General features: G+C 39.5%; 1 protein-coding gene across 3 annotated transcripts in view; it reads left to right on the top strand.

The window, feature by feature from the left end:
- nek7 (NIMA-related kinase 7) overlaps window positions 1-15,585 on the top strand; it is a 188,469-nt gene that overhangs the window by 156,218 nt on the left and 16,666 nt on the right. For all 3 annotated transcript variants that reach the window (XM_078561716.1, XM_078561714.1, XM_078561715.1), the window contains exon 9: window positions 1,073-1,167. In XM_078561716.1, the coding sequence (XP_078417842.1) occupies window positions 1,073-1,167 (95 nt within the window). The remainder of the gene's footprint in view (window positions 1-1,072; window positions 1,168-15,585) is intronic.

Below are 15,585 nucleotides of genomic sequence, written 5' to 3'. Positions count from 1 at the left end.
CTGAAAGAAATATGTAGTTGTTTGTTAAAGCTCCCAGTGATTTCTGAACAGGAGATAAATTAGGAGGAGTGACTCTCATTTACATTGTTAGTGAAATTCTGAAAGCAATACCAGTGAAGAGAACTTGGTTATTAGGGTTTACTTTATAAGTGGCAGCAACAATGCTCAGAGCTAGCATTATGATTACTTTCTTGGCTGAACTAATGTCGTCTTGACTTATGGCAATAAACACTGGGTACCACTTTGAGGGGGAGGTGTGGCATCGTGGTAAAGTCACTGGACTAGTAATCCAGAGGCCCAGGCTAATGCTCTGGGGACACTGGTTCCAATCGCACCAAAGCTGGAAATCTTAATTTGTGGTGCTAAATCTTTTGAAGCAGATGTCTAGTGAGGGAGTAAAAGCTTTACTCTTTTAAAATCTAAAATAGGAAAAGTGCTCCCCTTTGTCGGCGCTGCTTGCAATTCTACTCCTGAGGCCTTACTCCTATCGAATGTTCAGGAGAGAGAAGTGGCCAGGGGGAGAGGGAAGCCATATTTCTTTTATATTTTTAAATTTATTATATATTAAAAGTTATTTCATTTACATAGGAATTTAAATGTACAATATTTCAGCTTACAGGTTATAATGTTTTAATAGTTATTTTCTGACAAAAAAGGACCAATAGAACCTACCTACAGCTTTTATATTGGTTGTAATGTAATGGGAAAATCTGACTCACTTAGAGTTCTTTCACTTAAAGTTGCACTTTTATGGAGCCCAACTATGACGTTAAGCACGGAATTACTGTACTGAAACGTATGGTTTGAGTTCTGTTCTACATAAGCATAATGTTTAGAGTGGTGCCTAAAAGTGTAAAGTTGAAAACTTGCTTGATTGGATTAACCAAAGATTGAAATCTTTAATTAAAACTATATTTCATTTGTGTGGGGATGTGTATATGCTTCTTGTAAGTAATGAGGATTCCTTGCATAAAAACGATGTATAAATAAAACACCAAACTTTGAGAAGTCGGCTTCTTAAAAATTTTATTTTGTGGTGCACAAGTTGTAACTTTCTTTTTTCCTTTTAAAGTGGGTACCCCATACTACATGTCCCCAGAGAGAATACATGAAAATGGATACAATTTCAAATCTGACATCTGGTCACTAGGTTGTCTGCTATATGAGGTAAGCCTATAAAGTATGAACATCTTAATATGTTGATAACATTAGTTCTGAGGTAGAACAGAGAATATAAGAAAATAACTGGTAATTTTTCTTTCTTTTTAATGTTATTGATAATTTTCTGTTCTTATGAAATGATCCGCAAGTGAATGATCTAAAGGTATCATCTTTTGGACAAGGGATTAATTGCTGACTTTTTAAATTCCCTATAGTGCAAATTGTTCATCAGAATATTGATGAATGAGATGCCTAATACAATACTGTATATAAAACTCATAAATTTGTTTTGCTTTTCAAGGTGCAAGAAATCAGTGTGCTTCTCTACAATTTTTTCTTCATGTTCACATTTGGCACTCCATTCTATTCAAACAATGCATTTGAATTACTTTTCTCAATGTCCAGTGCTTGCACCAGTCATCCTTAAGGGTCACCTATAAAGCTGTTAATTTCTCTTCGTTTGTGGTCAATAATCGGTCTTAGACGCTTGGTTGCTCAAAATTGGGTTGAGTGTGCGGTGACAAGACACTTGGAGCAAAAGTAAACATTTATCATTATCAGCCTGGCCACAATTCCAATTCAGACTCTAAAGATGAAAGAACCACATCCAATTGCCCCTTTCAAACCATTTTTTCTGAGTAATAAAGAGTAAATGAAATTGTGTTAAGTAATGCACTCTGTAAACTTACTGCAGTGGTGCTGTTTACTGAGGAGGAAAAAATATACTAAGTTCATTAAATAAAAATAAGCTGATTCAAGCCAAGTTAAAAGTAGAATGCACAGCAGGAATCATGTTGCCAAAAAATAACTATTGAAGGCTTACGTTATTAGGACTTCACCAGATAGTTTTCCCAAGATCTTGCCATCCACGCTCCATATGAAGTGAAATGTGACTTTATACACACAGTGGATCGTATTGCATTGTCACCCATATTGAATAGAAAGTTTTTTAACTGCAATTAGCTTACAGATTTGACACAAAGTCCTCTTGTGTTCTGCTGATCAGATTGCAGAAAAATAACTGCTTGATTAGGTCATATGACATAGGCTTTTAAACTATAAGCCACATTATAAGAAAAAAAACAACCTTAGCAAAAAAAAATCAATACAGAAAACTGTGCTTAATTGTAAATTGATATTACACTTCCTTGGGTATTCAAAAGAAAATTGACATCTCAAAGTGAACAAATAATGTGAAATTGGACTGGAATCCATAAAAAAGCTTACACATAAGGTTTCATTTCACTACCACAGATCTCAACGTCTATTTCAGTGACCTCAGAACTGAAGAACTGTATGGGTCTGGAAGAGTCCATCAGTCCTTCCTATTGAGGCATCATGTAGACCACTGCCAGACAAAACACTGCTTCTCTATACCAGCTATGACGGACATCTGAATTACAGTTTAAATCCAACACGGCGAAGAGATGTGTGCCGTAGTTGTCCATTAGTACGCGCTACCAAGTCCTTTCCCTTAAATTAATTGCTTTCAGGACAAAGCATACAATCCACATTTAGTGGTTTCTGATTTTCAGTCTAAATATATTGTCACACAAAAATGAGACACGTGTGATCAGCTCATCCACCCACCTCTGTGCAAGAATGTGGATTCTACTCTAACCGAGGGAAATGCAGCGTGCTATGAAACAAATTTGAAATGACCAGAAAGATTTCATAAATTGATATTAAAAGCATAACATACTTTATGATTTGGAATATGACTGGCTTCCCATTCTGTGTAGTTACGTTCATAACTTGAAAGCCTGCTTTTGTTTCTTTCTCGGTATTAATTGTGATTTTACCCAATTGGCTTGGATACAAAGGAACCCGTGCTGAGCAGCAACTGTTTTAAAGTATATATACTACTTTTGGTTTTAAAACTCAGATAGAGTCTGTGAAGAGAACAAGGGTGACCGGATAGCAAATTTGAGGAAGAATCGTGTGGGTGAGTGGTGAGACTGGACTTGAAAGACCACATAATTAACTTCAAGGTTATATTTTTCATGGGACTGGGAGTTGATTGGAAACAGAAGTTGACTGTAATTGTTTTCTTCCCTTACCAAATTGACAGCTTTAATAGTCTGAAACTAAGTGACAGTCTGACAGACATACCTGGTGCAGTAGGAATCTTGGAAAGTAGAAGCGAGTGGAAAAAAAACTGGACTGCAGGTTTGACACGAAGTATAACAGTACAAGGAATTTTCCAAGTATCCCACCAAAGAAATATGTGTTTTTTCTGCCAGAGGCACATGACTTGTTCAGTAATTCATCAAATCCGACAAACATGGAGACCTCATGGACTTAAAGTGGTCCCTTGCGTGTTGTTCAGAATATTTTATTGTATTGAACAGCTTGGAGGAAATAAATGTAACTGACTTCAGTTTACTATGATGGTGTATATCTAGAATATTTTCCAAAGATCTGCGAAGGATCTGAGCGAACCATGACGTCTGAATCTTGTCTATTAAGAAGATTCTTGTTAAAATGATTTTCAGAGCACATCATTTGGTTATAAAGCAGGTATTGATCTAATATCTCTTTCATAACTAAATGTATACTTTGCCATCTTCCCCTTCTTATTCCTGAATTCAGGAAAATGAGAGTGAGTGGTGGTATGTAATGGAAGTAATGTGTTGTACTAAAATTAATGGGGGAAAAAAAAATCAATTTCCAATCAACACACTAATGTTGTTGATTTTCTATCTGAAACATGGGTATGGTAGTGTAGTGGTTATGTTACTGAATCAGTAAATCCAGAGACCAGGACTAATAACCTTAGTCAAATTCCACTATGACACTTGGAAAATTTTGATTCAGTTTAAAAAAAATCTTCAGATGAAAAAGCTGATGTCAGTTGGAAACAAGTGTTGTAAAAACTGGTTTGCTAGTATAATTTAGGGATGTAAACCTGCAGTTTTTACCCAGTCTGGTATGCATGTGACTTTTAATTGTCCTCTGAAGTGGTCCAGCAAAGCACTCAGTTTTATCAATCCACTATAAAGAATACCACACGGGTTGCAATGATCTTCTTGACTCAGAAGATCACCTTAGGGCAATTGGGATGTGCTGCTGGTGATGCCCACATTTTAACTAAAGTATGCTTATTCAAAGTTCCCAATAAAATAACTTTCTAGTGGTTTGCTTTTCCCTTAGGTTTTTTTTCAGCCTGTGTAATAATAGCTACCATCAGCCAGGAAGACAGGTCTGTCCAAAGCACAACTGCCACCACTGTGCTTTCAGATTAGCTAATGCTGTGTTAATTGCAGAGTGGCACAGTAGCATTTATATTTTCTTCTGTCTTTCTCTTCCATTTGAGATTGAACTCGCTGCCATCCTGGTGTGTTCTGTGTTTGGATGCTGGCCAAATTGTGTTAAAACTCATCCAAACTATGGCAAGAGAATTCAGAGTTTTGCTTTGTAAATGCTTTCTTCGCACCATTTTTCCCGTCATTTCTGGGGAAGTATGTTTAAAATGACATAGACATATTGTGGTAGTCATCACCATGGTTCTCCTATTTGAGAGTGCTAATCTTTCACTTAGTCATTTATTAGAATCCAATGTAGGGGTAATTGCAATGATAATGTTGGGAAGTTAATTCAACAGCCAAAACATTGCCATTGGGGAGGGGGGGAGGGGGGGAGGGGAGAGGGGAGGGGAAAGGGGAGGGGAGGGGAGGGGAGGGGAGAAGGGAGGGGAGAGGGGAGAGGGGAGGGGGGAGGGGAGGGGGACCTGAAAAATTACTTCTGCACCTAACAGAAATTTGCCACATCTGTTCTCCGTAAATATAAATAGAAACTAAAATGAAGACAACTTCTTGCCAAAATTGATATCTTTTGGTGGCAACATTTAACGATAAATTGGATTTTAGCTGCTAATGCTGGCAGAGTTCCCTTATTCCAATAATATTGCCTCTTCTTTGGCAACATTTCTGAACTGTATGTTGAGAAAGTTATACTTTTTCACATATGTATGATTCAGTCATAACTGAAGATTTATACCATATTTATATTTATGAATTGAAATATAGCATTTCAATATTTCTGATTTCCGCCTGTGCCATATTGTGAAAAGATGTTTGTTTTTATATTGCACCTCATAAGGAAGAGGAAAAAACCTGTCAGAATGACTGCTGTAGTAAAATTTTACAGAGCAAAACTTTTTTGTGTGAGGAATAACCAATAAAATATGCAGTTTAATTAGGTAAGGGGATAGCTCTTTTCAGCTCATGCAAAATAACTTTTTCATGTGAGGGGTTTTATCATTGGTTTTATAATCCTAAGGAAGGTTGTAATAGTCAAACATATGGCATTCAGCATGGCCTTGACTTTACTAGAATTATTTATTTTGGTGATGATGTGTTGATAATTTCCTTTTTTTATGCGAAGTTAAACTAAACACAGTTAAGGTACAAGATTAGTCTTTTTTTTTGTTCATTCACGAGATGTGAGCTTCGCTGGCTAGGCCAGCATTTATTGTCCATCCCTAGTTGCTGTTGGTGGTGGTGGTGATGAGCTGCCTTCTTGACCCGCTGCAGTCCATGTGGTGTAGGTACCCCCACAGTGCTGTTAGGAAGGGAGTTCCATGATTTTGACCCAGCGACAGTGGAGGAACGGCAATATATTTCCAAGTCAGGATGGTGAGTGACTTGGAGGGGAACTTCCAGATGGTGGTGTTCCCAACTATCTGCTGCCCTTGTCCTTCTAGGTAGTAGTGGTCATGGGTTTGAAAGGTGCTGTCTAAGGAGCCTTGGTGAATTCCTGCAGTGCATCTTGTAGATGGTACACACTGCTGCTACTGTCTGCCAGTGGTGGAGGGAGTGAATGTTTGTGGATGTGGTGCCAATCAAGCGGACTGCTTTGTCCTGGACGGTGTCAAGCTTCTTCAGTGTTGTAGGAGCTGCACTCATCCAGGCAAGTGGAGACTATTCCATCACACTCCTGACTTGTGCCTTGTAGATGGTGGGCGGGCTTTAGGGAGTCAGAAGGTGAGTTACTTGTCGCACAATTCCTAACCTCTGACCTGCTCTTGTAGCCACAGTATTTATATGGCTAGTCCAGTTCAGTTTCTGGTTAATGGTTACCCCCAGGATGTTGATAGTGGGGGATTCAGTGATGGTAATGCCATTGAACATGAAGGAGCGATGGTTGGATTCTCTCTTGAAGGAGATGGTCATTGCCTGACACTTGTGTGGCGCGAATGTTACTTGCAACTTGTCAGCCCAAGCCAGGATATTGTCCAGGTCTTGTTGCATTTAGACATGGACTGCTTCAGTATCTGAGGAGCCGTGAATGGTGCTGAACATTGTGCAATCATCAGCGAACATCCCCACTTCTGACCTTATAATGAAAGGAAGATCATTGATGAAGCAGCTGAAGATGGTTGGGCCTAGGACACTACCCTGAGGAACTCCTGCAGTGATGTCCTGGAACTGAGATGACAGACCTCCAACAACCACAACCATCTTCCTTTTGTGCTAGGTATGACTCCAATCAGCAGAGAGTTTTCCCCCTGATTCCCATTGACTCCAGTTTTACTAGGGCTCCTTGATGTCACACTCGGTCAAATGCTGCCTTGATGTCAAGGGCAGTCACTCTCACCTCACCTTGGGAGTCCATGTTGAACCAAGGCTGTAACGAGGTCAGGAGCTGAGTGGCCCTGGCGGAACCCAAACTGGGCATCAGTGAGCAGGTTATAACTAAGCAAGTGCCACTTCTTAGCACTGTTGATGACCCCTTCCATTACTTTACTAATGATTGAGAGTAGACTGATGGGGCAGAAATTGGCTGGGTTGGATTTGTCCTGCTTTTTGTGTACAGGATGTACCTGGGCAATTTTCCACATAGCCAGGTAGATGCCAGTGTTGCAGCTGTACTGGAACAGCTTGGCTAAGGGCGCGGCAAGCCCTGGAGCACAAACCTTCAGTCCTATTATCGGAATATTGTCAAGGCCCATAGCCTTTGCAGTATCCAGTGCCTTCAGCTGTTTCTTGATATCATGTGGAGTGAATTGAATTGGCTGTAAACTGGCATCTGTGATGCTGGGTACCTCTGGAGGGGGCAGAGATGGATCATCCACTTGGCATTTCTGGCTGAAGATTATTGCGAATGCTTCAACCTTATCTTTTGCACTATTGTGCTGGGCTCCTCCATCATTGAGGATGGGGATATTTGCAGAACCACCTTCTCCAGTGAGTTGTTTAATTGTCCACCACCATTCACGACTGGATGTGGCAGGACTGCAGAGCTTAGATCTGATCTGTTGGTTGAGGGATCACTGAGCTCTGTCCATCACTTGCTGCTTGTGCTGTTTGGCATGCAACTCCTGTTTTATAGCTTCACCAGGTTGACACCTCATTTTTAGGTATGCTTGGTGCTGCTCCTGGCATGTCCTCCTGCACTCTTCATTGAACCAGGGAGTGCAGCGAAGGTTTACCAGGCTGATTCCTGGGATGGCAGGACTGAGGAGAGATTGAGTCGGTTAGGATTATATTCGCTGGAGTTCAGAAGAATGAGGGGGGATCTCATAGAAACCTATAAAATTCTAACAGGACTAAACAGGGTAGATGCAGGAAGGATGTTCCCGATGGTGGGGAAGCCACCAGATGTTAGCTCCCAGATGTTAGTAAGGAGGACTTTGCAGGGTCAAGAGGGCTGCGATTGCCGTTGTCATTTCCGGTGCCTCGGTCAATGCCGGGTGGTCTGTCCAGTTTCATTCCTTTTTTGTGCCCTTGTAGCGGTTTGTTACAACTGAGTAGCTTGTTGGGGCATTTAAGAGTCAACCACATTGCTGTGGTTCTGGAGTCACATGTAGACCAGGTAAGGACGACAGATTTCCTTCCCTAAAGGGCATTAGTGAACCAGATGGGTTTTTACAACAATCGACAATGATTTCACGGTCATCATTGCACTTTTAATTCCAGATTTTTATTGCATTCAAATTCCACCATCTTCCACCAGAGCATTACCCTGGGTTTCTGGATTACTAATCCAGCGACAATACTATTACACCATCGCCTCCCCTGATTTGAATGAATTGCATTAATGTTTTCAACACTCCATTACATAGTTGTCTCTGGGTAGGTTGCCAATTCAACCTTTAGGTAAGTGCTGCATTTGCAGATAAACCTAGTGAAATGCTCAGAAGTCCTCTAATGTTTCAAGCTGTATTTAACTCCTGTTATGATCCCTGTGGAGATAAGTAACTTTTAAAAAGCAATTTTAACTTCCAGTTAATAGCTGAAAGGATGACATCACAAAATTTCACATTTTAAGCCTTTTACTGCAACAGACTAATAGCACTATTGTCTAAATACTATTACTGTAGGCCATTTATACTTTAAACTACAGAACAGAATTTTGACCTTTTTCCTTTTAACATAATTAATAACCTACTTCACAGTTTTATTTTACGCTGTCCTTTAAATAGCCATTCAATATTCCCGGGCCTAGTCCAAAGTGATTTTTTGCTCCCAAGGATTTACTTCCATTCCTTTCCTTTGCCAGCCTGGTAACCGTTAAACCATCTTTCATGGTGAGGGTTTTCCTGGGGATTCTCCCTCTCACGCAAGGTAGGCGGATCTTACAGCCTCATTTCAAATCCTCACTAATTTGATTGTTTTAATCCAAGTGCGAGCTCCCATCTGTATTCCTGTGTGGTGAACTTTTGGCTTCTAGCTGCTTCCTCGCTCATGGATCCTGGCAGGCTGCCTATGCCTGAGAGTTTCAAGAATATCTTAGGAACCCATCACCTCTCACAGTCCATCTCCATGGCAAAGCGAATCACATGGGCTTTGTATCCAGGTAAAAATGCTGATTAGATATGGTTGAGATCTCAAATCTCTTTTATCTTGGAAGTAAATGGACGGTATGAGGTGTAACTGTATTCAACCCGACATTCTCAACACCGTCCTGGAACTTTGGAGACTTGTAGTCTAACCACTGTAAACACAGATGCTGCCCCCATTGTCTCCAAATATGAACACCTTAAATGTTTTTCCCAACAAACAACCTGGACCTCCCATTAATTCTTAACAGCCGCATCACCCCGGCCTGTTGCCGGGCAAACTTCAGGACAGGTCAAATTACCCATTTCATTTTACCCTAAATTAATGACGCAGTCCCAAACATAATAACCTTATAAAACTTCACTCCAAGGAGTGTTCCAAAAATGTTGCTTAAAGGATACTGCAGTTCGTATTTTTTAAACCATCCTTCATACTTTGGTTCGAAATGAGATCTAGGCCTGTAGTCCCAGTTCAGTGATTCAGATCTGTCGGGTGAAGGGAGGAACCTTGCTTGTGTTCTGTGCTGTAAGCAAGGTCCCTCCATTTGGAATTTTGGAAAATAAAATGACCAAAACAGTGTTAGTACTGTGAGGAATAGATACAGTTTTCAAAGTTTGGTCATTGTATTTCTACAATACAAAAGAGGATAAGCAGTAGCAAAAATTGCCCCTTTAAAAATTCACAGCCTAGACCTTCTTGCTCTTTTGCCTGCAGAGGACTGCAGGTTTACTAACTGTCATTACTTGGGAGAAAATGGGATCGGATGGGAGATGTAGCCCATGTATGTATAGTTCAAACTCATATTCTGGTCACTAGGGTGACCATATGTGTACAGTCTTCCCCTTCGAATTAAAGGGTTTTTTTTCCAGCATGGCAAGGTAAATGCTGTTTTAACTAAGTTGTTTAATCTAAATTGTTGGAAAGTAAGATTTTACATTCAGAAAAAACAAATTTGAATTAACAGAAGAATATATTTTAAATGTCAACTCCAAATAACTGGCCTGCACTTTATTTAAGACACTTCAAAAAGTGAATAAGAATCATTTTGGTGAAGGAAGTCTCATTAGTAATTTTTGTGGGATTATACAATTAAGATTATTATAAAAGCTTTAGGATTAAAAGACATATGCAATTTACTCATTGTCTTGCACTCAATCCTAACTTGTAGCTTGATGTTGATGTTGCAAGACAGCTTTTTGTTTGTAAACAAATTACCTCAAATGAAATGTTATTGTTGTCTGACCAGTGCTGAAGGAATTTATGGCCGTCGCTCACAGCAATAGAGGCCGATATAAAGAGCTGATAACAATAATATAAATAGCTTTAAAAATATATTAAAAGTACACTTCAAATTATAACAGAGGCATGATATGAAATATTTTGCATTGTGTTTATTAAATATAAATGCATTATATGTAATTACATAAATGTAATTTAATAATTAATAATTGTACAAATATTATTATTTTGGAATACTGGTGTGAAAAGTAATCTTAATTACAATTCCAGGAAATAGATAACCATTCAGCTTTTTGGCTCATCAGGCAAGGCTTCTGATTTGATTAAAAGAAAAATTAATAACTAAAGGGAACTGGAGATTATTTTTAAGTCTTTCAATGGCTCAGCTGCCCAAGTTGATGTGCAACTGAGCCATATTAGCCATCACTTTATGTTGCAGTCGCACTCTCGCAAATACTTCCTTAATTTGCAGCATTCCTCCCAAACTTGAGGGGCCTCTCATCCCTTGCACACACGTACTGGCTATGATATTTTGGAGTTGTGATATTCCGTTGTGACATTTCTGCAACAAAAATTAAATTTTCTTTGGTCTGATATGTTATACCATTGGGTTCTTTTTGCGAGAGTGCTTAGCCAGGTTCACAAACAGAAAGTATCCCAGCTTAAATCTGGTACAATAGCTTCAGAACAGATGTCTACAAAAAGTATGAGGGAGATGTCAAAAATTCAAATAAAAACCAAAGAACCGTAGAAAAGTTATGGTGTAGAAAGAGGCCATTCAGCCCATCGTGTCTGAGTAGGCCAACATTTGTGGTTTGTTTGAATATATGTTAGACTGGCAGCTCTATTTCAAATGGAGAGATATATATTTAAATTTCCTTTATCCTGATCAGATTTTGAAAGTAAAGCTGAGCTAACTAATTGAGTAGTCAATATGAAACAGTCAGAGATACTGTTAAGGTACGGGTACTAGTGATGGAAGGCCAACATAAAACCAGATCATGACAGCCCAAGGTTTGATCCCAGGTTCATCCTGAGCTAAATGATCACAACACAAATAAGTAGCTCAGACCTCACTGCAAGTGAACAGACATATTTTTCCCTATTTGGAAATCAAAATATGTATACTTGACCACAGGAATCTGGTTTAATAACATCCCAAAATGTCAAATGTTCAAGTTGTTGGATCAGAGTTTTCTATTTGTACATATTTTAAATATTATACAAAATAATGACCCAGATTTTGCTGTCATGAGAGCAAAACCAAAAGGACAGAATTTAATGCCCTCCCCTGGGACGAGCTTGGAGGCCGGGTAGGGTGTTTAAATCGGGTGAGAAGACTGAGTGGGGACCTGCTGCGTTCCTGCCTCTTGCCCTGCTTATGTCCGGGGAAGAAAGGCTTCCCACCCCTTCTGCCAATTGAAGTCTTTAATTGGGAAATTAATGCCCACTTAAAGGCCTCATCCCACCATCGCTGGAATTCAACCAATGGCGGGCGGGGCAGTCGCCATGCTTGTTACCTGAGAAGCAGACCCTGGCATGTTTGCTTCCAGGCTCCTGGGGGAAGGTGATCCCTCATTCACTCAGTGTCTGATTGAGGGGGCCAGCATCGGGAAGGTGAGGGCCCACTAAAAGCCAACCCCCACCCTTGCCACCGATCTCCCCTTCCACCCTCCTCCCCTCTCCCTCAACACCAAAACCTCTCCCCATCCTGCCCTCACTTACCTGTGGCCTTGGGTCCCTCATTGACCCTGGGCCTCTGGTGGGTGCATTGCTGGCAACCACCACCGTTCCCTTGGTGGTGCTGCTAGCTTCTGATTGGCTGGCAGCTCGCAGTTGGGGTTTATGCCCCGAGGTCCTTAGTCTTGGGGAAGGCCTGCTGCTGGTCACTTAACTACCTGACTGGCACTTAATACGGCGGGCCTTTCCCAAAGGAGACAACACGAGGCTCTCGCCGGCTCTCCAGCTGGCGGACAATTCCCCTGTTGCTTGGATTAAATTCCGCTCAGAGAGTTCGCTCTCATTAGCCTGTGAAGCTGAGAGCAATTTCTGGAGTCTGCACATGAGTAATTAAACGCGGATGTCCAGAAGTTGCTGTAAGTGATTCCCTGCTCCACTACAGTGTGTGCTGTTGAAGTCCCTGTAGATGGCAATCTTTAGAAATTACTGGACTGAAGAGAACTTCCCCTTTTACACAGTAATATGTTGTTAAAACCCACAAAAAAAGGATACACCTTGTTAATGAGGTTACTGGGTTTGTAACTTTGCACCACGCCAAAATGTTGCTGAATAACACTGGTCTTGGAGAAGTAATTTTCTTTTGTGTGTTGTATCAGTCTTCATTATGATAACACCCTATTATTTTCTTAAACCTTATCAAATTTTGTTTGATATTTCAGCTTTTACTGTGCATATCCCAATCTTTATTTTGCTCTCTGTAAAATTTAGAAAAAGTGAAGGGTAATTGTCAAAAAGTGAAGGGTAATCAGTGCTGCACACCCTGCTTGATGACATCACTGTTAGTTGATACCGGGAGATCTCCTTGACTTGGGACCGGATTCAAATTAATGTTGGGAAAGGTAAAATCTACATGTCAGAGGTCACTAGATTTTTGTGGACAATCATCTTCAAGGTCAGCGGTGAGTGTCATTGCTTCACTGCTGATCATACAGTTCAGGCCAATATATAAGGTATGATTGTAGTCAACTATGGAGATATTCATTGTAATCCCATGTGAAGTTCTTACATAACCTTTTTGGCTGACATGTAAGTACTGTGGAGCCTGTGTTTTGGGTCTACTTGCTCCTAAAAATGATGGTTCATGATGGGGGGAAGGGAATCAAAATGGAAATGGTTTCGTTCATTTTGCGCTCATTGGATCATTGTTAGTCCTTTTAAAATCACTTCGTACTTAACAATGCATGTTAGAGCAGGTCACGTTATTTTGCTATTCAGGAAAATATTTCTGATTCGTTGATGCACAATTTACATCAAGTTGACAAATAATCTTTTAAACAAGATTGTTCAATCTGACTTCTGCTAGAATGAGCAGTACCCTTTTTTTTAACTGAAGGCCATTAAGGTATAAAAATGCATGTGTGTCTGGTCGGGGAGCATAATGCAATAGGATAATTTCCTGGTATTAATTAATGCCTTGTTGTTCAGTGTCACAAATTATTTGCATAAATTGATAATATAAATCAGTTACTCATCTACACGGACCTTGACATCTGAAGATGAGGTTTTACATGTTTCCTTCATTGTACAGAGCAGCAGTTGCCTCCTTAGAAGGTTGTAGGTTGGTGGCTTACAGTAAAAGAGAGAGTGCAGCCACCAGCCCTGAAGACAGACACTGCGCTCCCTTACCTTGAACACACCAGGAATACTAATAAGGAAAGTTGGACCCTTGAGGTCAGGGAGCAAGTCAATCATTTCAGTGATCGTCTCAGTGAGGAGAATCAAATTAGCCTGAAAAATTCAGCTGCTGGGAAGAGAGGGCAAGCAGCTGTCAGGGGCAGCAGCGATATGCACTAATGAACCAGATGAATAGTGCAAAAGCTAGAAAATAAAAACAGGACAGTTGACATTTTTCATCTGTCAAAGCAGAAAATGCATGAAAATATGCCCAGTTTAACTCTTTAGTGAATTTGCTTCCTGTCAGTAATATTCTGAAATGTTTTATGGACTTGTGTTTATTATGTTTAGTAACATAATATTGCTTACATTTTAACTATTTCTAGAAGTCACAAATAAGGTGTTAGTGATATTTGGACATTATGTTAGAACATCCATCACTAAATTACTCCACTGTGTTGTAGAACTTCAGACATGTAAATACCAGTTCTGGGAATCAAACAGTTAAGGATACATTTCGAAGAGCAGCCGACAGATGAGAGCCATTTTCAGCTTGTCCTGTCCCTGCTAAAGCTCACTGAGTAGCATAGGATGGTCTGCGTGTTTCGCAGAAGGTCTGTGTGCCTGGGGAATGTACACATTGTCCTTTGAAAATCAAACTTATTAGCACATGCAGAAAAGGGTGACTGACTTTAGGGCACCACTCTGCTCACTGCAGTGTTGATGCTGTCCATGTTAAGGGATTTAAAAGGTACTAATACTGAATCCCAAGGACAGAGTCACTATCAGTGAAAAAGAAAGAGTGTGGAGGATTTTAAAGTCTACTGGTTGAAGATACATGTATGTAACAGTCCATGCGACCCAATCAAGCAGGACAGATGTTGGACATTGCTAATTGCCTTATTTATTTTTTGAAGTATCATATTTGAAATGCATACATTTTTCGGTAATGATCTGCATGTTTTTGCGGCACTTCATTCTATTCTTCAAAATATACAAATAAAAATGGAATGTTCTGAGTAACTTTTTTTTAAATACTGAAATTTAGACTTTAATTGTGAAGTATTCAGGTTGCCATCTGGCAGAAGTGTTTCATTCTTAAGGATAGAAATAAACATTTGATTACAGCATAAGCATTATTTTTTTTCTAAACAGCAGCCACAGTTTTGCATTAGCTATCCAACATAAATATTCTGCTGGTTCAGCATAAAGCAATTAGAACAGAATAATTCATAATATTCTTAATTTTGTTTACATACATGTATACACCACATTTCAGTGGTTTAAGTGTTCTTCCATTGGAACAATTCTTAAACATTCATGACTATCAGTGGGACTGCCCTGATAATGGAGGGAGACAGAATTAAACTGGATGGTAAATGCTATGCTAACCACACTTGTGGAAATCGAAAAGCCAGAAGTACCAAGATTGTGAATTATGAATAGCTGGGTGCGTAGTTGCATTAAGTCGGATGCCATTTAACAAATGGATCAGAATTTATTTGACTGACCAAATAATATTTCAATTCTGTTAAAAACTGTTCTGGCTGCTATTTATAAAAACTTTTAAATGCTTCCTTAACAAGGCTAACACAAATTATAGAATTATAAGAACCATTCTAAATTAGGTTTTACATACTTGATGGAAATAATTGTGAGTGCAGAGGATATTTCAATAGTTCCCACCATATCACACAAATTCCTATTCCCATTTCTCTAGATGTGGCTGCCATTTTTAAACTCTACAAAATGAGGTCTGTGTATCACAATCTCCCAAGGCTTAAATCCAATAAAAGTCCTTTGAATTTTTACTTTTATATTGATATCAGTACAAATTTGAATGCACATTCAGTTTAACAGTTATCAATGTACGGAAAACCGGTATTTTACTGTTCCAGTTTTGTATGGTTGTCATGTGGCTGATAGTACACTTAGTTTATTTTTATTGAAATCTTGATGAAAGTAATTGTTTCATCAAACTTCAAATACTCTGGCCTAATTTCTTAAATCACTTAAGAAACTAGAGGAGGGAACTTAAAATGGGGGA

Source organism: Cetorhinus maximus, chromosome 17 (genome assembly GCF_964194155.1).
Source record: "Cetorhinus maximus chromosome 17, sCetMax3.hap1.1, whole genome shotgun sequence".
Taxonomy (NCBI): domain Eukaryota; kingdom Metazoa; phylum Chordata; class Chondrichthyes; order Lamniformes; family Cetorhinidae; genus Cetorhinus; species Cetorhinus maximus.
The sequence above is the reverse complement of the archived record's forward strand: the minus strand, read 5'-3'. Positions and strand labels throughout refer to the sequence as shown.